Here is a 22461-nt window from a genome sequence, read left to right as displayed (position 1 = left end):
TGAAAGAATTTGTGAAATACTCAAATGCATTTGTGTAATTGTCGTGAGTTTAAATAGGAAAGAATGATTTAAGATACGTTTCGTGTTTGACTCGTATCTCAAAGCAGCTGACCAAAAGGCACGGAGCAGCAAAATCCGGGCCGCATTTTCCGCTCAGCCGCGGCGCTCCAGTCCCAGTAATAGAATAGCCGTTGTAATTTGACACTTGAACTTAGTGCGCTCCGCCGGAGTGTCTCCACTTTACTGGCCGCTTGTGTGGAGCCGTTGGCGGGGACACTATTTGCAAACAAGAGGCGACAATTAGCCAGGACTTTCTCCGCTTCCCCCGCCGGTGAGTCTCCGCCGCCCCTCGCCGCAGCCGAGGTGCGGATACGGCTGCATTGCTCGCTCGTCTCGGGCAGCTTTTGTCTTGTTTTGTCCTCCTCACTTGGCACTCGGGCTCAGCAGATTGTTTCCGATCATCAACAAAAGGAGTAATCGGAACCGTAGAGGCTCCGCTCGCACCGGCAACCGGGCGAAGGGGGCATTTGCTCGGCTTCCCCGCGGTTGGCGCTCCGAGCTTCGGCTTGGAGGAGGCTCGACCGGGGAAAGCTTGCGTGCATCCGGCGTGATTTGTTTACACGGCGCGCTGTGCAAAACAACTCCACGTTGCTTGGAAATGCTCTGCTCTGCTTTCTGGCTCCCTTTTCAAAAGCACAGAGCTTTTGTCTGCTTGCTGCGGGTTATTGAGCTGATGCGTGCACGCTGCGGGGTGACTGGAAAAGGCTCAACAGTGGGGACTGCAGTCCACGACGCGAGTCTTCCTGAAATGGAAGCCTTCCTCCCCAATTTGGCAGCGCATGCATGCAAGCACGCGTACAGTGCAGAGTTCGGTGGCACACGAGGGCGTGCATTGCACTGCCGTCTCGATGCTTGATGACAACTTCATGGTGTCTGACGAAGGATCAGCGCGCCCAGTGTCGTTTTGTGCACAGAAGCATCCACTGCTGGGCTGGCAGAAGTGGAGGACTTCCAGACAATGACACACATTTGCAGCTTGCAGTGTGATGGTGCAGCATCCAGAAAGCTGCTGCTGTCGCCGCTGCAGGCAGTGTCCTTCCTCTCGTCTTGTTTACATTTGTTTCAGGTCGCCCGCCCCTTGCCCCCTTGCATGGTTTCTGATTTGTGCACCAGGCCCCCTTGACTGGCAACAGTCAAAGTTCCACCCGGCTCATTACCATCATAAATGAGCATTGACGGAGCCCCAGCAGCAGCAGGTTTGCGCGAACGATCGACAGGGGCCGAGCCCAGCGGCCCTGACCTCCTTCCTTCCATTCAAGTCAAGTGTGTGGAAACACAAGCCAGCCGGCCGCCGCACAAAAGGCACATTGAGGCGCGCGCGGATGTGCGAAGCAGCACGTGCGTCTGGCCACCACTATTTATGAACTCCTTCGCTTCCTGCCCCGCCGCTGTTGGAGCATCGGCACTTCCCTGCAGTTTGAGCTCATCTTTCTGCAGCTACGTTGTCATGTGTTCTCTGACAAGCCCAAGAAAGAATAGACACTCTCCTTTCTTGCTAGCTTTTGCCCTTCTTTTGTAAGCAGCAGTAGAACACGTTGCTATCACCCAAAATGCCGCTTTCTGACTAAAAAGCGGAGAAATTGAGCAAGAAGCGGGATGATGGCTGACAGGTTTTTTTTGCGTTTGTGACTTGAAAGCATAACTAGGTTGTACGGGACGACGTCTTTGGTGTCTGGCGTAGTGTGTGCTGATTGGTACCCCCTCGCCATCCGGTCAAGTTTATTTTTTATTTTTTTTAACACAACGGAGGCACGCTGTCATCTTGACTGTTGACTGTTAATATGAAGCTTCTATTTTGAAAACACGGCTCAAGGGAGAAGGATCCACAGCGGGTGAGGTGCCGGCCGGGAATGCGGCCAGACAACACAACCGTTTAATCGCGTCGGAGCGTGCCACCGCCGTGCTGTATATTTTGCCTTGTTGCCGATCACCGTGTTTTCTGTACGGTAAACGAGTCCCGGCTATCGTATTTTGACAAAAATAAAAACCAAGACGCCTCATTTTGAAGGTTTTATAAGTTACCTCAAGTCGAGCGGGACCTTGACTTACACATTCTAATGAGCTAATTGTACTGGCATGGCAAATAAATTTTCCCCATTCAAATGTATTGAAAAGCCATCTGATTTGTTTTGTAAAGGAAAACCGCACCGTGGTGCAGATTCTGACCCGCAAACTTCATTTTTGGGGAGTGCAGCGGCCCGATTGCTAGATGGGCCCTTCCATCTGCCAACGGCGGGCACATTTGTTGCTTTTGACTTGAAAGCAGACACTTGTGCACGTGAGCCTCGGGTTTCAACGTGGCTCTCTTTGCCTTAATCCCGCTGTTGACTCCCGCGCTAAACCCTGAGTGTGTTATTTTTGCTCTTTTTGAGGGAGCCCCTTTGGCCGCATAATCTCCCTTAATCTAATCTATCCGCCGCTATAATAGAGCGGCGATGACGCCACTCTATGGAGAGGGATCCAGAGCAAACACACGAGCGTGCCGCGCCGCTGGCCTCTTGTCAAAACGCAAGTGACCTCTGAGTCCCGACACAATAGCGGCAAACGCATGTTTGCTCTATTTAGACTTGTTGGAAAACTCAGCAGAGTCTTTTCCGACCGTTGGAGCACCGATCATTTGTCGCGCGCATGCCAGGTGGAGAAGGATGACGAGGGCGCGTCTCGAGGCGGGATTCAGCCCACAAAGGTGCTCGCTGACAAAATTGCGGCCGGCTCAGAACCATCCCAAACCAAAGTGGAGGTGTCTCATTCCTCCTCAATGTCCGTGTGTGTGTTATTTATGAGGTTGGAATGTGAAACCTAATCTGTGCCTCAGGGGCAGAGGGGATGGAAGGGGGTGTTCTGTCATAGCGTGAGCCTTGTGAGTCGCCACTTGTGCTAGTTTATGGCTCTTTAGTGATGGAGGCGGGGCAGCCAGACACGGTTCTGATCCATAGTCTCCTTATTCCGCCCTACTCACTTTTATGTTTGCGGAAAGATGAGGCTTTTTCGCTTCACGGACATCTTCAACCGAGCCGCCGCTACCAAAACATCTCAACCAATAGCGCCGTTAGATTTCAGTTAATCAACCGGTGCATCTTCAGCCGGCCGATTATTTGCTAGTTAGGTCGGCGGGCTGTTTGCTACCGAATCCAGTCAGCATTTCCTGAGCAGCAGACCATTTGAGCACAATTGACTCGGTTAGCCGGCCACAACTTGCTACAAATTCATAATGAGCAAGGCTGAAGATGACTGCATCCAAAAAAGAACCCCCCCATCTCCGCCCTCTTTTTCTTCCTCACCTTGTCATGTTGCACATTATTAAAATTCTGCCCCAGCCTCTGCCAAGGTTACCATCCAGGGGAAACAAGTGCGTTCCTGGAGAGTTCGGTCCTGGTTCGGGATGGCTTCTGAGAGCGAAATGCTGTTGCCCCCGTTTTGCTGAGGCGTGTCTTTTTAAGCCGGTCCGCAAATGAGAGTGAGCGATGGCGCCTTGGCCGAGCACGAGCGCATATTGATCCGTGCAGAAGCGCCGAAATCAAAGCGCTGTCTCTGCTTCCTGTCCAAACAATTGACCTTTGCCTCTTTCGCCTGTGTAGGACCAGAAGGCTCGGGTGCTGCTGCTGTGTGGATGGGCGGGGGGTGCTTTTCCCAGGTCAAGACTCCACGATTAACGGCACCACAGGTAAGCTGTTGTTTTTTTTTGGGGGGGGGGGGGGGGGGGGGACACTGGATGCATTTTGAGTTTGTTCCCCGGAGTGCACGATATTGCTGTTAGGCCGTCAGCGTTGATCCTTCTCGTATATTTCACTCGGAAGCTTTTTCTCTGCGAGTGTCACTCGCTTTCACGTGTGAAGCGTTGCGTGTACGCTTGATGAATCATTGCTTTCCTCTGTGAAATGTGAGGGACAGACATTGTGTGAAAGGAAAACGCGCAGGGAGGAGATTTGAAGAAAAAAAAACTCCCCTTCCTGTCAGTGCTCTCTCTTTTACTTTTCTGTTCTGCTGAGATCTGGAACTGATAAGTGCGTGAGGCCTCTGGGAAGCCAGCAGGAAGGATGGAGGGTCCGGCCTTGGAGACCCCCGCCCCCCTCTCGCCCACATGTTCACCTCCGCTGGACACACAAAAGCAGCAGCCTGCCAGCCTACACATGCGGCGTGCGGCGTTTTTGGCACAGGGCGACGGCCTTCGCAACTCGGTTCCTAAATATTCCTACCTTGCCGTCGTCGCTCAGCGTGCCAAAGCTTAAAGTAGAGCAGGATGTGCAGAACAAGCTTTGTCGGCCGGCTGTGCCAGACAGCCGCTCACGTGCGCTGCCTTGAGGCAGTTGACTTGCTTTTGTCACAAGTCGGCACTCTCGGGCGGCCTCGGCACAAACCGTATGTTTTTGGCGCCGCTATTCGAGCAACATGCTTCTTGCTCTTGGTTCTCGGCATCGTCGGTGTTGGATTCCCAGATCTGATGACGTCAGCTGATCTGATGATGTTGACTGGACCAGAAGGTTCCGGCCGGGTTCATTCCCCTCTCCCCTCCTCTTCACAAATGTCCAACTTTGTGTTTTCTTTCCTTCGTGCTCAACGAGTGTTAGTACAACGGTGCCATTGACGTGGATAAAGAGGCTTTGTTTTTCTGCCCCCCCGTGACATTGTGAAATATTTCAAAGTTGAGCTTCAGCAGAAAACGGAATGGCTGCCAAGGCACTCCAAAAGGGCTCCACGTTGTACGCGAGGCGACTCACAGTCGCTTTGGGCCGTGAGCGTCGCTTTGACGTTTGTCCCCGTCCAAACGTTGTTATCGCGCGGCCTCGGCGCAAACACGCAAACAATCTGGCCTGTGTGTGCCTTTGCGGTCATGTGGGCCGGACGGGCTCGCCGAGTCATCGTGCCTGTCCTGGAATTTCCTGACGCTCCGCAAACAAACGCACCCCCTTCTTCCTTTGTTTGCCGGCTAAAATGATAAAACCGTCATACGAGCCAGATAAAAAAAAAAAAAAAGAAAAAGCTCATCACAGCTTGCGTTGCATGCGCTTATGCTTTTGAACATGAAGCTTCAGGATGCGCGACGCCTTCTCTTGATTTTTAAATTTAAACAGCAGTGCTTGTGTGTCAGCAAAGATTCCCAAAAATTGCCCTCAATGCGGCTGAAAATTGCTGGAATTTTTGTCATGATGGCATCGATGGCGCTCATCAAGCGTTCATCCAGTCACGGCTGCCGCTCGTTTTCTGCTTCCCGGCTACCAATCGCGCTCGGCTTCAGCCCATCACATCCCTTTCGCCGACAAGTCGCAAGGTTGTGTCGGAAGGGGCGAGCCTAAATATGTCACACATAGCTGGATGCTCTGAATAGTCGGTCCATCTGTCCGCATGACTGCACGCTACATGGAGCTTTGTGGCGGCGGATCCGCTCCGGGGCCTTGTAACATGGGGGGGGTAGGGGGGTTTCTGTAAATAGCCCACCCTGCATTAAGAACCAACATGACCTCACCAACCCAAGAAAAAGAAGCGTCGCTTCCTCGGCTCTACCGGAGCTGCGATTGAGTCATGGCGAGTGTCGCGCCTTGGCCTCATTTTGTCCAACGTCTTGGCATGGCTCTCACTTATAACTCACTTCCTTTTCTCAAAACTAAGTCGTGACTGGAAACAGTTGACTTTTAAATAATAATGCATGTTGACTTTAGAATAGTTGAAGGTATAAAGTACATGTCTAAGTAATCAACTTGAATTTACAGAACAAGTCAACACAAATTGAAAGGGGCGAGAAAAATCGCCAGAAGAAAATGGAATATCTTGTGCCGTCGCATGCAAACTGGGCGGCTTGCCTGCGCGTGGTCATCGAGTGGCGCTAAATCACTCCACGTCTTTTCTCCAGCGCTGGTGTTTGTTGCTAATCCTAATCACAATCATCATTTGATCTTTTTCAATCAAATAGCCAGGAGCAAGCGGAATAAGATAAAGCCTCTTCTCTTTGGGGGCCCTCTGGCTTTCCCGAACAGACGGAGCCGCGCCTTCGCGTCGGATTTAAGCACGCGGCTGAGGGAGCTTGATTAGATTCCTCCCTCCTGTTGGGGGGGGGGTCATGAAGAAATATCACAGATGTTCGTCTGCATGAACTGCTTCCCCTTTGCACACTTCCTGCTCATTCTGGCCTCTTCAGACAAGGACCCCCCCCCACTTCTAAGTCAGAGTCAAAGAGAACAAGTCAGCGAGGGAGGTGGGCAAACAGGAACAAGCTCGGTGACAGCGCTGGCTGCTTCTTTTATTCTTTTTCCGCTAACGTCGCGCCATTGTGCCCCCGGCCGAAGGTTGACTCAGCCGGGCCGGGCCTGGCAGGAAGTGTTCGCTGCACTTTTCCCATCCGTGGCCTCTGCCAAGCGGGCCCGAGCAGAACAATCCGTCTCCTGTGACTGTGACTGGGGAAAGCGGAGGGAGGGAGGGATGGAGGGAGGGAGGGAGGGAGGGAGGGGCGGTCCAATCGGGCAAGGCTAACATCAGGCTCCTGCGTTACGCAAGCGCTCCCTTTCTTTCTTTCTTTTTTGTTTTGATCCACATTGCATGATACTGCTCCCCTCTCCGGCCAAATGGGGGATCTTTCCATTTTGGCTAACCCGCCCCCTCTCCTCCCCCAGGAAGCATTGCAGTCTGAAAAGTGGTCAACTGCAGAGTAAATAGAGACGGCGTACGTCCGACGCCTCGCCGGCAATCGGCTGGCGCATCTTTTGGCTAAATTATCCAGGAAATTGTCAGCGCTGCCGCGATAACGCAAAAGGGTGTTTGTATGCTAATGGAGCTTGCTGGCCGGTCAGATCCGGGCATTAGCGTGTAGTGGATCCTACTGCCATGTGTCCGCCATGTATCGTGGGGCAAAGTGGTTCTGTCTGGAGATGACATTATCCGACATTGTGCACGAGTGCGTTTTCCTCCATCGCGGTGAGAAGGCGGGGCTATATCAAACGTTAAACTTGGTTAGAGAAGACATATTGCCTGTGGCCCTCTTGTTTTCCTCGCCAAGTTGTCGTTTTTTGTACCAGCGACCTCCACCGCCACTGCTCTGCCTTTGCTTTTCCAATCACGTTGCAGATGCGCTCGATGGCTGCACAATCTCATGTGCTTCTGGATGTGTGGGGCTCCCACAGGAATTTCAGGAGGCGATGCGTATGTGAGCAGGTGGTGGTGAGAGGGGGGGGCCGTCGGTAAAGTGTGTGCGGGTGAACCCGCCCTCACTCACATTTTGCCGCTGCACACCGAAGCACATTAAATAAAAGAGATCCACTCCCAGGCCTGTTAAAGAGCAGCGTGGGGAGGTGTGAGTGTGCACATGTGGTTGGGGGGGGGGGGGGGGGGGGGTATTATCCTCCGTGCCAGCTCTGGATGGAGCCTGCTGGAGGATTAGGCCACATTCTGTGAAGCAACAATGGAAGTCATCCACATTTCTATCCTCCTTTTTTTTTTCTGCTCTCAACAAATGCAGCCTTGTCTTGATCCGAGAAGACACCTGGACCACCGCGACCAGGAGGAGGATCCCCCCCCCCCCCCTGCCCGCTAGTTCATTTGCCTGTTAATGGCCTTTTGCGTTGTTTGTTAGCATTGTGCTAAAACCTTCAAAGCTATGCGATTTGTGTTTTGATGACTTGGGTTTGCCTAATTGAGGCAAGTGTCGTCCGGATTGGGAAAGTTGCGCAATCGAAGCTCATTAAAACCATGCTGACGAGACGCTTCCTCCTCCTCCTTGTCCTCCTCTTGGTCTTCCTTCCAGTCAGGGCCTGCCCTTAAACACACAGCATTGAGGCTTTTGTGGCGGCAATTAGTCACGCGTCTCGCCTGTCGACGGTGGACGGCCGCGTCACCTCGAGGCCCACGCGTGCCGACACGAGAGCCGCCTCGCTACCTTCCGGCAACGCGTGTGTGTTGACAGGCTTGTTTCACACACCGTCGCAGAAGTGTTGCACCCCCGGAGTGATGCTCTTAAGTACGTTAGCGGAGACCAGGCGGCTGTGTGGCTCGCTAGCGCCATCTTGCTCCACAGCGCCCCTCGTGCGCTGTCAAGTGGTTGAGGAACAAGCATTTATTTGCAAGTCGGGAAGGATTCGATGGCCGGTGCTTGTTTGAGCTGGAGGATCAGCGTGATCTTCCAGAAGCAAGGCTGGGAGTGAAGCCAAGGGCAGAGAGAAGCAAGGAGCAAGCTGTGGCCGTGGAGACACCTGCTGGCTGTGGCGTAACATGACCGAGCGGGCAGGGCCGTGCAAAGCGCATCCGCTGGCAAATTCAAAATCATGCGACCTGCTCTTTGTCTTGCAGTTTGATGGGCGGCCTGTAGAGCAGCGGGGGGCCACCGAGGGGCGAGCGACATGAACTCCATCCCGTCCATGGACAGACACATACAGCAGACCAATGACCGGCTGCAGTGTATCAAACAGGTGAGGTGAGACACACGGCCGGCCGGGGAATGAGATATGCTTTGTCTGTTGTTTTTTTTTTTTTTTGGGGGGGGGGGGGGCACAGAAAAGGCAGCAGGAAGGAAAACAAGGCAGGGCTCATTGTGTGTCACACGCTGGGAAAGGTGACACGCTAGCCTAAGTAGCCCCCCCTCCATCCCCCTTAACTCCTCTCACTCCAGCGGACAAATTGATTTTGTTGCTGCAATGATGAATTAGCAGCAAAAGCCATGATAAAGTGGAGGAAATTGCAATGTGTCAGCCTGATTGAATCTCGCGCTCCAAAGCAAAACCCCAAATCATTGCGCCGCTAATTTCTCCGTGCTGAGGAATGACGCTAATTTCATTTGGAAACAATGACTGGAGGCTGTTGAAGTGATGGACAATTTACTGAAGATGGCTGTGTGGAAAAACAACCTCTTATCTGGGGTCGATGTGGACAAAGCCTGTAGCAATCTTGATGTGACGGATGTCTCGGGTCTAAACGTGAAGAAATAGGAGGACAAAGTCCAAAGTTGACTTTTTGTTGTCTTTATCTCTTTCTTCTTTTGTTCTGGCCCTACGTGTGCAGCACTTACAAAATCCGTCCAATTTCCAAACGGCGGCGACGGAGCTGTTGGACTGGTGCGGCGACCCGCGAGCATTCCAGCGGCCCTTTGAGCAGAGCTTGATGGGCTGTCTAACGGTAAGGCCACACGCCAGACGCTTTCCAGTTTGCCGCCATTTTGTCCCTGAAGAAGGAGTTCCAGCTTTGCGTGACGTTGTCTCGGCCGGTTCAGGTGGTGAGCCGCGTGGCGGCACAGCAAGGCTTCGACTTGGACCTGGGCTACCGACTGCTGGCCGTCTGCGCTGCCAACCGGGACAAGTTCACGCCCAAGTCGGCAGGTAAGAAGGCAGGCACCATTTTGTTGTGGCGGCAGAGGTTTCGCCTTCCGCTTTCAGCGTGGTTTCCAAAATCGAGCCCACCCGCGTTCCAAAAGCGTGCTCCCCCTCCCTCGTGAAGGAGGTAGTTAAAACGCTTCTGTGGCAGCCAGGGAGATGGCCCTTCACCCGTCCCCCAGACACCAAGCGGTGCTGTTGCCCAGTAACGAGAGTCGCGGGTGTCCAAACTTTTTATTTCCTCCCAGAAAACTTGAAGGAGGTGGGGCTCCTGTTGTGGAATGTGACCAGACTTGGCCTTAGTTGTGTTGCCTTTTTTGACGGAGGCGCATCAGCAATTCAAATCGATGAAGTGACCATTCAAAAAAGGACGATTTCGTGTCCTGTTGCATTTTTTGTCAGGTTGTCGCAATCACTCAGCAACCAAGGCTGAAAAACATCAACGCTGGCCGGCACCACGCTTGACGATGGCGAAGCCCGTTGAGGCTGTCCTGTGCACAACTAAATGAGAATCTTGGCCAAAAGTTGATTTTTCTGGATCTGTGTGTGTCGTACTTGAGCTGATTTGCTTTTTAACGTTGACTGAAGCCGCTCTTGACAAGGGCAGAAAATCCCGCCGTGTCATTCAGTGAGTCGGACAACCGACGGCTTGAATGGATGCGCTCCGGGGGGAGGAGAAGGTGGGGGATGGGCTCCAGCGGTGACCTCTTTGTGAGCCAGATTAGCCGCTTGTATTAATGCATGATTGTGCGGAGGGCATCAAATGATTGGGGGCCAGGGTGAACGCCCGAGCGTCGTCGTACAGTTTGTCTCCCCCAAAGCAAAAGCCTTCATCACCGCTTTGGGGGAATGGTACGCTCCTGATTGTTTGCGCCTCAACAGGCTCTTGGAATTCCTGCCTTGTGAAAGTAGGGGCAGGGGGGTGCTTAAGCAAGCTATTCAGCGAGGTAATCAGTCGGACCGAGTCTCGTTTGTCTTTTTTTTTTTTTTTTAAGATAAAAAGGAGTAACCTTGGACGGTGGTCACCTGCGTTGGCATCAGTGGAGCAACATAACCGAAGCCGTGCATCCAACCGTGAATCCGACCAATTAGTTGCGCAATTATCTTGCCGTTATTATTAGAACTATTTTCAGGCGCAACCACAAAAACGTGGTGCGATTGTCAGAGGCACATCTCATCCAAAGAAACCCAAAAAACTTCCACACAGGTGCCTGCTGTGTCAATGTTGCTTGTGTCATTATTTATCCAAGCCTGATGAGCTCTAATTGGCCCCTCCCTTTCCCAACAGGAAGCCACAGCACCACTAAGCCGGCTCCTCTTCCTCCTCCTGCATTGCCCTTTAATTACTATTGTGATGGACGAAATTGTCCTCACAGAACAGTCACTATCATTTTTTTTTTGCATGTAACTGGAGCAAGGCCAAGGCACAGACAGTCTAGCACATTTGGCCCCACCCCCTCTCTTTGCAAGTTTGAAATGTGAGCTGCCCGCATTTTCTTCCCTTCCTTTTCTCCTTGTTCCCCTCCCCTCGCCTCGCCTCCCCTCCTCCGCTTGCCTGCCTGCCTGCCTGCCTGCCTGCCTGCCTGCCTGCCTGCCTGCCTGCCTGCCTGCCTGCCTGCCTGCCTGCCTGCCTGCCTGCCTGCCTGCCTGCCTGCCTGCCTGCCTGCCTGCCTGCTGGCAAGGAGGCTCTGTGCTGCCGGCGGACCGACGGACGCAGCAGTGAGCGAGCGAGTGTGTGTGTGTGTGTGTGTGTGTGTGTGTGTGTGTGTGTGTGTGTGTGTGTGTGTGTGTGCGAACTCGCCGGCCAGCGAGACTGGATGTGATTGTCTGTCTGGGCAAAGCATACAATGGATCGCTAAGCGGAAAAAAGGAAGGCGCATCAATACGGAGGTGAGGAAATGAGCCTTCGCTTGCCTTTCTCTCTCGCCTCGGCCTTCCTCGTCTCGGAGCCTTCAATCATTTGTCACCTCCTCTCCTCGGACTACAAACATGGCTCCTCCCGCAAGTGTGCTAGTCCTCGCCGTCGTCAGGCTCTCTCGGGGCTATTTGGCGTGCACGGGAGCCATCGGCTCCATTGTGACCGGCGTCGCTGCTTCTGTTTTTCACCCTGTTCTTCTTATCCACAAGCTGGCCGGCCGGCCATGAATAATTGATGCGCATTGTGCAGGCAGTCGCCGGACACGGCGGGAGAGAGCGAGGAGGCAGAGCCCCTGGGCGCAAGGCAGCGGGGGTTTGGAGCCAGAATGTTTGGGAAGGGCGCTGTCGGCGGGCGAGACCGGCAGCTCTTGACGTCCTCGCTGTACTGCGAGCTTTTAAAAGTCGACTCGCGCCTCGGTCTCAGCTGATGCCTTCTCCTTTTGTGCATCATCTGTGCTTTGGCGGCTTCCTGTTTGTCCTGCAAGCAACGTGCAAGATGAAAACTTGGATTGCTTTGTAGGACAACATTGTCCAGTTTGAATTTGTCCCGAAGTCAATTACTGATTGCTTGCTCGGACACTCTGGACAACTTGTGACAAACGAAAAGGCAAAAGAATGAAAACAACACGGTGGAAAAGGCAGCCAAGCGTCTTGGCTTTGGTTTTCCGGCCGCCGCGACAACCAACAGGCCCGTTTGGCCCACTTGCGCGAGGGGGTCAAAATGGCCTCCGTTATCTTCTGTGAGTCGCATTGACCTACTTGAGGCAGCGTTCCCGGCCAGACTCTCGGCACTTTCTCGCTGTAGCCCTCACAGATACGCCAGCAACTTTTGCTTTTGGAGATTCGGGACCGTTTGGCAGCAACGGGAACGATCTCCCCAATGGGCGGCTGCTGTGCGGAGCTGCGCCCATCCTGCGTTCGTATTCTCAGTGAGTCCGTCTTGGGTGTTATCAAAACTTTGTTGGTCGACAAATTTGTGTGGCTCGCTCGCCTTTCCGTACTTGCTTACATAAATCGCACGGACCCGAGGCCGGCGAGTGCGGCTCGCGGTTCACCTCCAATGTGGGAAGGCGCTACTCCTCGCTAGCATACACGGACGACTCGGCATTTTCACCCGGCCCTCCCGTCGAGACCAAATGATCAACGGGTTTCTTGTGCTTCCTTGCGTTCTCTTGCAGCTCTTCTGTCGTCGTGGTGCGAAGAGCTGGGCCGCCTCCTCCTGCTGCGTCACCAAAAGAGCCGGCAGAACGAGCCCTCTGGAAAAGTGCCCATGCAGCCCCCCATGAGCTCCATGAAGCCTGCTTTCTCGCACGGGTCAGTCTCCTCAGAACCGTCGCCACATTTCACCTGCGCCCGTCGCTAGTGAAAGGCTCACAAGAAGGGTCTGGTGCGTTTGCTTTTCCCCACAGTGACGGGTCTTCACCCTACGACTCGGTTCCCTGGCAACAGAATGCCAATCAGCCTCCGGGTTCACTGTCGGTGGTGACCACCGTGTGGGGCGTCACTAATACCTCGCAGAGCCAGGTGACCATTGGCTTCCCGGTCCGTGAGGCGGTGAGCGGCCGTCAACCTGACCTTGAAGCCCGTCTGCCTACCGTGTCCTCTCCAGGTGTTGGGTAGCAACAGCAACAATCCCATGAACCCAGGCGGCAACCCGATGGCGTCGGGGATGACTGCGCCAAATCCCGGGATGAACGCCTCTCACTTCGGCGGTGCTCAGCAGCAGTTCCCCGGCAAAGGCAACGCCAACCAGGCCTATCTGCAGCAGGGCATGTACGGACGGCCCGGCTACCCTGGCGGGGGCGGGTTTGCTGGCAAGTAAGTTCAAAATTGTCCCCGAGCTAACGTGAACCCAAACCGCTTGAATAATCTTTTGCCTTTAAAATGAATGGAAGTGCCAAAGAGTAAGAGTCAAGGTTCCAGTGCAGCCAATATGTGGCGTTTGTGTTTTGAAGCTATGCCGGCGGCCCCAATTCCGGACCCGGAGGCATGGGCATGCCTCCACACTCGCGTCCGCCGTCAGACTTCAGCCAGCCCGCAGCGGCGGCCGCTGCTGCTGCCGTTGCCGCCGCTGCCGCCACGGCAACTGCCACCGCCACGGCCACCGTCGCCGCCCTGCAGGAAACTCAGAACAAGGACATGAATCAGTACGGACCGGTAAGCCCAAACACGGTAACCAAACATTCCAGGCCTCTCGGGTGCTGATGGAGCCCTATTTTGTCTTCCAGATGAGTTCCTCCTTCCAGATGGCACCAAACCAGGCCTACACTAGCCAGTTCATGAGCCAGGCGGGACCTCGTGGACCCGCCTCCCTCCCCGGGAACATGGCCTCGGGCATGAACGCATCCAACATGAGCGGCCCGCCGATGGGGATGAACCAGTCGCGGGGCCAAGGTATGGGGCCCTTCGGAGGCCACGGCCAACGAATGCCCCAGCAAGGGTACGGCGGAGCCCGAGCACAAGCCCAAGCACAAGGCATGCCAGTGCTGGGCATGAAGAGGCCCTATCCCAGCGAGGTAAGAGGTTTGCTGAAAGGTTTTTTTTTTTTTTTTTTTTTGCTGATTTGCTTGAACGGCTCTCTAAATCACAGCCAAACTACGGGAGCCAGCAGTATGGAGCAAACAACCAGTTCCCGGGCCAGCAAGGCCAGTACCCGACAGCCGCCGGTTCCAGGCCACTGCCACCCGGCAACTACCCCGGCCAGCGGGTGGCGGGACAGCCACTCCACTCCCAATATCCGCCGCCCACTGGTCCCATGGGCGGCCAGTATTATAAGGTGCGCTACACTACAAATGCAAAATACTGACTGCTGGGAAAATATTCTAATTTTTAAAATTTGTTTTTTTACACAACAGCAAGAGCCGTCTTTCAACGGCCAAAGCACCAACTTCTCTGGCAGCGGTTTTCAGTACGGCCAGGCTAATATGAACGGGGTGAGTCCACAATGACACTAGCAATGCTAGCTTTTGCGCTTTGCTTTCAAATGCCGTATTCCCTCTTGTTTCCCTACAGCCACCCAGACCGATGGGCAACTACCCCCACTCCCCAGTGCCGGGCAACCCCACCCCTCCGATGACCCCGGGAAGCAACATCCCTCCGTATTTATCACCCAGTCAGGATGTGAAGCCACCCTTTCCTCCTGACATCAAACCAAATATTAGTGCTCTTCCTCCTCCGCCCGGTGAGTAACCGAGAGAGAAACTTGGCCTCGGTGTTGCGACCGGCCGACCAGTCTGACTGTTCCGCCTCTTGAATAGCCAACCACAACGAGGAGCTGCGCCTTACCTTCCCGGTGCGCGACGGGGTGGTTCTGGAGCCCTTCAGGCTTGAGCACAACCTGGCAGTCAGCAATCACGTCTTCCACTTACGGCCCTCGGTGCACCAGACGCTCATGTGGAGGTAAGACTTTGGGAGACCTGGACCCGCGAACCGCCGTCCCGGCATTTTGGCTGAGGCCTAGAGAATGAATCCAAAGATCCTCTCCCGGTTCCAGGTCGGACCTGGAGCTGCAGTTCAAATGCTACCACCACGAGGACCGGCAGATGAACACCAACTGGCCGGCCTCGGTGCAGGTCAGCGTCAACGCCACACCGCTCACCATCGAGCGCGGAGACAACAAAACCTCCCACAAGCCCTTGCACCTGAAGCATGTCTGCCAACCGGGCAGGAACACCATCCAGATTACCGTCACGGCCTGCTGCTGTGTAAGTGCAAAGACGCACGCGCCGGTACCGGTGTGTCCCACGCAGGCTTCTTTTGCTCAACGTTTGCGTTTGCTCCCGCAGTCGCACTTGTTTGTGCTACAGCTGGTCCACAGGCCGTCGGTCCGCTCCGTCCTGCAGGGTCTGCTGAAGAAGAGGCTCTTGCCGGCCGAACACTGCATCACCAAAGGTATAACCGCCGACAGCTGAAGTCCAGCTGAAGAGTAGAGGCCGCTTTGACTTGACTTTGATGTGTGTTTTGTTTGCTCATTGTCCTTGCTGTCAAGTCAAGAGGAACTTCAGCAGCGTAGCCTCGTCCTCCGGCAACGCCGGGCTCAATGGCGAGGACGGTGTGGAGCAGACGGCCATCAAGGTGTCGCTCAAGTGTCCCATCACCTTCCGGCGAATCCAGCTGCCGGCCAGAGGCCACGACTGCAAGCATGTTCAGGTGCGGCCAGTGACCCGCCAGCATGGAGAAAAAAGAAAAAAAGAAAAGAATAATTACGATGGGAATGTTTTGCAGTGTTTCGACTTGGAATCGTATCTCCAACTGAACTGCGAGCGAGGCACGTGGCGGTGTCCTGTGTGCAAGTACGTTTGGTCGCCGAAAAGAGGTCAAAGTGGTCCATTATGGTTGATTCATTGAAGGGTTTTTTGTTCTCTCTCTCTCTTTCTTCCCAGTAAAACGGCGTTGTTAGAAGGGCTGGAGGTGGACCAGTATATGTGGGGCATCTTGAACGCCATTCAAAAGTAAAGACAACATCCTTAGCCTTACTAGGTTTTTTTTGGTCGATAAAGTTTTTTCCTTTCGAATGCGTCTTCAGCTCCGAATTGGAGGAGGTGACGATCAACCCGACGTGTAGCTGGCGGCCCGTGGCCATCAAGTCTGAGATCCACATCAAGGAGGACCCGGACGCTCCCCTGGCCAAGCGCTTCAAGACAATGAGCCCCAGCCAGATGATAATGCCCAACGTGACCGACATGATCGCTCAGTTGGGACCAGGGCCCTCGCAGCAAGCCGCCGGCAACGGCGAATATGCCACTCAAGGTAGGCCGTTTGCCTGCCTGCAAAGAAAGCGGGAGCCGTTCCAAAGCCGGCTGACGTGTGGCCCGGCGCTCCCCTAGGCAACAGTTACCACGGCAACTTTGAGTTTCCGCACGGAGCACCGGGCGCCACGTCCGTCAACGACTTCATGCACGGGCCTCAACTGTCGCACCAGCCCGACGTGTCCGGCAGCCTGATGAACGCCGTCGACAAGCCTCTTTCCCACAGCGTGCCTGACTCGGTGAGTTGGTTTTGGAATTCCACCATTGCCCTTGATGACCATTTCCAAAAGCGTGTCTGAGGTGTGTGTCTCTTTTGCAGATACCTCACCCTTCAGTCAACGAGCCGCCGCACGGCACCTTGCAGCAGAGCATACACGGGTCGCCGCATTCAAGTGGCCAGTCGGGGCAGCAGCAACAGCAACAACTCCACCATGGCGGACCCCCTCCACCCTCGCGGCAACCCCCGCCGGCCCCTCTTCCTCCTCAGCAGCAGCAGCAGCCCGGTGCAAACAGCCACCCTCATGGCAACCTGACCTTCAACAGTTCCAGCAGTTTGGACGGCCAGGCCGGCTCGGACATGCCCGAACCTTCTTTAGACGTGAGTAGCGCCGGCACACGCAAGCCGTCTTAATTGTGATGCATGTCCAGATGGATGGAAAGATGGACAGGTCAGACGGATGTTTGTCATCCTTGGGGTGGGCGTGGCTAAACCTTTGATGGTAATCAGAAGAACTTCAAGTTGGTTTGTTTTGGCTTCCATTTAAACTTTCCACCTGAACACCCAAGCTTCCTCGGTTTTAAGAAGATGTGCACACTTTTGCAAGCACCATTGTTCATTTAGTCTTTCTCCCATCTTCTTACTCCTACCGCAGCTTCTTCCAGAGCTGGCCAACCCGGATGAGCTTTTGTCCTACTTGGACCCGCCCGGCCTCCCCAGCAATAGCAACGATGACCTCCTGTCTCTCTTTGAAAACAACTGACAAAAATCCAAAACAAGGAGGAAAAAAAAAAAAAAAAAGGTTTGTACTTGATGAACACAACAAAGATGCACTCCCCCTCTCTTCTTCCTCATGTATAGTTTTGCTTGAGAAACAAGAAGCCGACTTGAAGTGCGCAGCCGGACCGGATGGTTTGCTTTGGACGGGCGGCCTGAAAGCACCGCATCACTTTTGCTTCAACATTCAGTGTCCAATTGAAGCCATGTCAATACTTTCCGGAATGTCTTTGAAGCGCGTCACCCCAGCCACAATTTTGGATGCTTCTGGAATTAATTTCAGATGGCCATCAATACAAAGGAAAGTGTTTCCCCCCCCAAATTGTTGACACACACGAGTGAATGAGGCTGCAGTTCTTCGCACTCTCTGAGTTGCCTCGTGTCGTCGCCTCGTGGATCACTTTTGTCCGCTCATGCTTTAGAAATGGGCTCATCCGCTGCCCGGATCTGAGCACGTTCCGCTCTGGAGCGGCCCTCGTCTTTTATCGGATCACGTTGCAAGCTCGTGTGGAAAATCACTTTCGAAGCTATTTACTGCCACCTCAGACAAAGATCAAAAATCATCTGAGGATTCATTTAAGGCGACTTTCTCGACCTATGACAGATGAAATGGCCACGCCCTCTTCTTCTTCTTTCTGCTGGCAGCCTTTTACACAATGTGCAAAGTGTGCCAAGCTAATCAATCGCATTTGTTGGATTGATTTAAACACTAACACGGGAAGGCGCATTGCTGAAATCATTTACAGTTTATTTTTTTATTTTATTTTATTATTTTTTTCTGCCTCATCCAAGCAAACACGTTTTGGCAAACCGCAAAAGGGCGAAAACAAAGTGAAGTGCGCACGATCGCGATGCGTGCATGCGTGCGTGCGTTTGATCCGAGCCTTGGCAAACCTTTCCTTGATTGACTGCCAGCGTCCGTTTGAAGCAGAAGTATGCAAATGTATTATTTTCTAACAAGTGCTATTGTGGCTGCCGTTAATATCATTGTCAATATTTTGCTATCATGTCAGTGATAAAAAATACGAGTTGTCTGTCGTCCTCATCCTCCTCACATGAGACACACTTGGCCACTCCAAAATAATTTCCTGTTTGTTTCATCATACAGCAACATGATTCTATATTTTGTTTTTTTTGTTTTTTTTAAGCAAGCACAGAAGCCTGTCAAAGATACTGAACTGTTTCAATTTTTTTATTTGCTGGTATTCAGTGTGATTACATTTGTTGTTAATACACTAAACATGTGCCAGGCATATATATGAAAGAAATATTTTAAAACATTGTCCTTAAACACACACACTAAAGATTCTATTATATTTGTCATAAAACATGTTGTGGGGTTGTGGCCATATACATGTCATCTCCTTGTCCCCCCTTCTGTTATAATTTATTTTGTGTTTTTTAAAAAAGATTTTTCTGTAAGGCTTGAAACCCAACGTCTGTCATTGTAGCTTGTGTTTTTTTGTTGGCCCACAGGGTCACCTGTTTTTTTAAATGTATTTTTGCCTTTTTATCCGTAATTCCAGAAAGTCAATATCTCACTCTAGTCTATTATTATTATTATTATTATTATTATTATTATTATTATTACTACTACTACTTTTTGTTGCCATAAAAATTCCACATTCCCTTATTTTGATAATTTATTTTGTACTTACACACTTGTTTTTATTATTTTTTTTGTGCTTGCTGACTTTCAATGAATGTGAGTGAATATCATTGTTGTCAGTACAGTGATATTTTTAAAGAGCATATTTTAAATAAATCCTCTGTATTGTTTGACATGATAGAAAAAGTATTTTTATGATGGAAAATTTCATCCCTTGCTCTTTTTCAATAATTTATTTTTTTACTCTTTCATTCTTCTGTTAGGCTAGGAAGCAGTTGTCTCTTGCTGGATCCTCCCTACGCTTTTTATTAAAATGTCATTTAAATCACTTTGCAGTTCAGCACACTGACAAAAAATTACTATACACTGCCACATCATTTTATTTTCGTATGAAACATGGGATGAATTCATGTTGATTTATTTCTTGCATACAGGTGAGCCACTTTTGTGTATCCTCAATCTGTACTTGCACAATCACATTAAAGGACACACACACACATTATATATATATAATATATAATATAATATATATATATATATATATATATATATATATATATATATATATATATATATATATATATATATATATATATATATATATATATGTGTGTGTATATATATATATATATATATATATATATATATATATATATATATATATATATATATATATATATATATATATATATATATATATATATGTGTATATAGATAGATAGATAGATAGATAGATAGATAGATAGATAGATAGATAGATAGATAGATAGATAGATAGATAGATAGATAGATAGATAGATAGATAGATAGATAGATAGATAGATATGTATATACATATATATATGTCTGGAAATTTACAGGACAAAACGAGGTTATCTGTATATATGTGAATAAAAATAGAGACGTGAACAGAAATGTATTCATGTTCCCTGGGAATGTGCATTGTTTGCTCCGAATAATAAAAGATTTTTCAACCATTCCACTGGAAGTGGAAAATTGTTAGTTTGAGCCCTTACCCCCATTTTTGGAACTCATCGTGTTAAATGAAATGTTCTTCTCTGTCTCTTCTATACTAACGAAAAAAAAGGAAAAGCAAAATTTGTCCAGAAGATTGTAAGTAAAGCCAAATTTTTTATATCATGGACAAGCCACGGTCTGTGTTTGTATTATGTACAATCATTTCATACTGACAGATTTTTTTTAAAGTCTTGCAGAGCTGCTGTATGTAGTTAGACCATGTGACACCCTCATATTTATCTAATAAATATGCATTCATATCATACCCGGTCTTATATTATATTTTTTTATTTTATTTTTATATGTGACGTCACAGGACGGCCATCTTGGGGCAACGCTGTCGGATCATAAGATTACAGTCAACAGACTTTAAAATAATTGTCGATTACGCATCACAGACGATTTTCAAACTGCATTGATTTTCAGCTAAACGTCAGAGATGCTGTTTGTAATAAACGAATGCGCTTGTAAATCCGTCAAGAATGCAGCGTTTATGTGCACCTGAGTAGGTCCCTTTCCTAAAATGGCCGACCTGTGACGCCGCCGCCGACCTCGCCTCAAAAAATCTAGTGTTCCTAACAGTGTCTATGGTCGGCTTTCTACTTCCGCTTACGTAAGGAACAACGGCGTGATTTTGGCATGCAGAGTGACAGCGTACAGATCATGACTCTTGTGAGGCAAATTTAAAAAGTTCATTTTCTCTTCTAAGCTAAAATGATTCTACTATCGAACCGTATGAAACTGTGCTCGCTGGCGTTGGCCTCCGCGAGACTGTACAGCAGCGGCCAGGCGGCTGTCAGCAACCCGACTGTCTACTTTGACATTTCGGCCGATAACGAGCCTCTCGGCAGGGTAACGTTCGAGGTGAGAAATGTTTACAAAACAATGGCTGACATTGATTTGACTTTGAAGACATGTTTATTGTTTTGTCGCAACTGACATAAACGTGTGCTGTTTTCACATTCTTGTGTGTCTGTTCGGTTTGATAAGCTCAACGCTGAAGTGGTGCCAAAAACTGCAGGTAAGGAAATTGTTAACATTTTAGTTAGCACCTAGCTAGTGCTACCAACGCTGGTCAACAGCAACATTTCTGCGGACAAAGCTTAACCATTCATGAATATTACAAAATGAATATCTTGCATGTTTTATTATTGATGATAATATAAAATAACTCCGTGTGCTCGAGAAAATAAAATCTCACATATAATATTCTAACTTTATTCTCATGCCCTCTGTAAAATTCAAACTCGTGTCACATTTTTCCTTGTGATACTACAATTTTATTTTTGTACTCAACTTTATTTTCCTTCCAGTCTGATCCTAATGCTTCTTGTGTGGTGGCATTCAATAAAATGCTAATTTATAAGTTCATATTTGGAGATAATAGGAGTATATGTTTGTAGAGTCATCTGTTCTACTGTAATGGGGAAGGACAATTTTCACGTATGTTGATTCTTGTGAAGGGAGGATTGATGAACTGTGGCCTTGCGCAACAGTCTTGCATCATTTTTTTTCTCTTTTTTTTAAGCGTGCGGGCTTGTGTGTGCATATGGAGAAATACATTTCTTCTCAACAGAAAACTTTCGAGCTCTGTGCACGGGGGAGCACGGTTTTGGCTACAAGGGCTCCACCTTTCATCGGGTCATCCCTCAGTTCATGTGCCAGGTAAATGCACGCACCTGCAGTATCTTGTTTTTGGCCCCCAAAAAATATATGTATATATTTTTTGTTTTTAAGGGTGGTGATTTTACAAACCACAATGGAACAGGTGGCAAGTCCATTTACGGATGGAAGTTTCCCGATGAAAACTTCAAGCTGAAGCACACTGGTCCTGGTAGGCACTGGTTGCATATTAGCTAATTTGAAAGGCACCTGACAATCTATTGTCATATTATGATTAGCAATCAGGATGTCCAAACCAAAGCTGCACAGTACATTCATTATGATCAGGCTGATCATTTTTTACTCTGAAAAGTGTTGCTCTCCTCCCACAGGCATCTTGTCAATGGCCAATGCAGGACCCAACACCAACGGATCGCAGTTCTTCATCTGCACCAGCAAGACAGATTGGTAGGTGACCAGTGATATGAGAGGCGCGGGACGGAACACCGTGTGACGTTGAGTTTGGGCCCCGCTGCAGGCTGGACGGTCGCCACGTGGTCTTTGGCAGCGTCAGCAAGGGACTTGACGTGGTCAGGAAGGTGGAGGCCTTGGGCTCGTCCTCGGGGCGCACTGCGAAGAAGATCACCATCACAGACTGTGGCCAGCTCAAGTAGATGCTGCGGCACAGGCTTGCCATTAAATGTGAACCTGAGCCATTACCTTCAAGGAAAGGGGGGGAGTCGCTGATAGTGCACTTGCCTGACTTGTATGCTGACAATTCTTGCATATGATGGTGTGAATTGGTGCTTGTGTGTGACAAAAAAAAAGAGAAAGAAAAATCTTCAAGGACAGGGGACAAACAATAAAACTTTTATCTTCCTGTTTTGTTACAGTGACACAAGTAGTATGTCGTGTTTTTAGGAGGGGGGGACAGGTCTCAAACGTTTCCCTCAAGTGTACTTATCTTGATGAAATTTAGGACCAGTTCCAGTAAACCAGATCCTCTGAAAGACGTAAGCAGCAGTGGCAGTAGGTTCGCTTGGTATGGGTCAGAGGTTATATCCCCTTACATGGTCATTTAAAAAAAAAAAAAAAACTTTAATATAATGGTAATTTTTTAGAGCGGGGTTATTATTTCTTTACGTTTTGGATTTCAACATTTTGTTCATGTTTTATTGTACTGTAATGCTACTACTATAATACAATGTACTATCGTAAAAGATC

The 22461-nt window shown here is 50.2% G+C and overlaps 2 protein-coding genes across 4 annotated transcripts; both read left to right on the top strand.

Annotated features, from left to right (window-relative positions):
- The first annotated feature begins 167 nt into the window (after positions 1-167).
- Positions 168-18946, top strand: LOC125991367 (zinc finger MIZ domain-containing protein 1). 2 transcript variants are annotated; one of them, XM_049759223.2, is made up of 23 exons: positions 168-331; positions 3639-3724; positions 8335-8453; positions 9043-9156; positions 9251-9356; positions 12446-12581; positions 12677-12791; positions 12877-13085; positions 13223-13424; positions 13496-13783; positions 13858-14043; positions 14123-14200; positions 14280-14448; positions 14525-14666; positions 14761-14971; positions 15053-15158; positions 15256-15416; positions 15492-15559; positions 15650-15718; positions 15793-16016; positions 16094-16254; positions 16335-16613; positions 16888-18946. In XM_049759223.2, the coding sequence occupies exons 3-23, from the start codon at positions 8385-8387 to the stop codon at positions 16993-16995; spliced, it is 3201 nt and encodes a 1066-aa protein (XP_049615180.1). In that variant the 5' UTR covers positions 168-331; positions 3639-3724; positions 8335-8384; the 3' UTR covers positions 16996-18946. The 2 variants fall into 2 exon arrangements, with proteins under 2 accessions (XP_049615180.1, XP_049615181.1); XM_049759224.2 differs by lacking the exons at positions 168-331; positions 3639-3724; positions 8335-8453; positions 9043-9156; positions 9251-9356 and adding an exon at positions 10859-11240.
- A 1285-nt stretch (positions 18947-20231) lies between these two features.
- On the top strand, positions 20232-22138 carry ppifb (peptidylprolyl isomerase Fb). Of its 2 annotated transcripts, none has more exons than XM_049759259.2 (6): positions 20232-20499; positions 20626-20656; positions 21164-21300; positions 21373-21469; positions 21630-21705; positions 21776-22138. In XM_049759259.2, exons 1-6 carry the CDS (start codon positions 20350-20352, stop codon positions 21909-21911), a joined length of 627 nt encoding a protein of 208 aa, XP_049615216.1. In that variant the 5' UTR covers positions 20232-20349; the 3' UTR covers positions 21912-22138. The 2 variants fall into 2 exon arrangements, with proteins under 2 accessions (XP_049615216.1, XP_049615217.1); XM_049759260.2 differs by having other exon boundaries at positions 20235-20499; positions 21212-21300.
- The last annotated feature ends 323 nt before the right edge of the window (positions 22139-22461 follow it).

The sequence above is a fragment of the Syngnathus scovelli genome, chromosome 21 (genome assembly GCF_024217435.2).
Source record: "Syngnathus scovelli strain Florida chromosome 21, RoL_Ssco_1.2, whole genome shotgun sequence".
In the NCBI taxonomy this organism is placed as follows: Eukaryota; Metazoa; Chordata; class Actinopteri; order Syngnathiformes; family Syngnathidae; genus Syngnathus; species Syngnathus scovelli.
The sequence above is the reverse complement of the archived record's forward strand: the minus strand, read 5'-3'. Positions and strand labels throughout refer to the sequence as shown.

Coding starts and splice junctions, on each gene's coding strand:
- ppifb (XM_049759259.2), top strand. CDS start 20,350: ATGATTCTACTATCGAACCGTATGAAACTGTGCTCGCTGGCGTTGGCC. Junction 21,301..21,372: donor TCCCTCAGTTCATGTGCCAG/GTAAATGCACGC, acceptor TTTGTTTTTAAG/GGTGGTGATTTTACAAACCA. Junction 21,470..21,629: donor GCTGAAGCACACTGGTCCTG/GTAGGCACTGGT, acceptor CTCCTCCCACAG/GCATCTTGTCAATGGCCAAT.
- LOC125991367 (XM_049759223.2), top strand. CDS start 8,385: ATGAACTCCATCCCGTCCATGGACAGACACATACAGCAGACCAATGAC. Junction 15,417..15,491: donor ACGACTGCAAGCATGTTCAG/GTGCGGCCAGTG, acceptor AATGTTTTGCAG/TGTTTCGACTTGGAATCGTA. Junction 15,719..15,792: donor ATCTTGAACGCCATTCAAAA/GTAAAGACAACA, acceptor ATGCGTCTTCAG/CTCCGAATTGGAGGAGGTGA.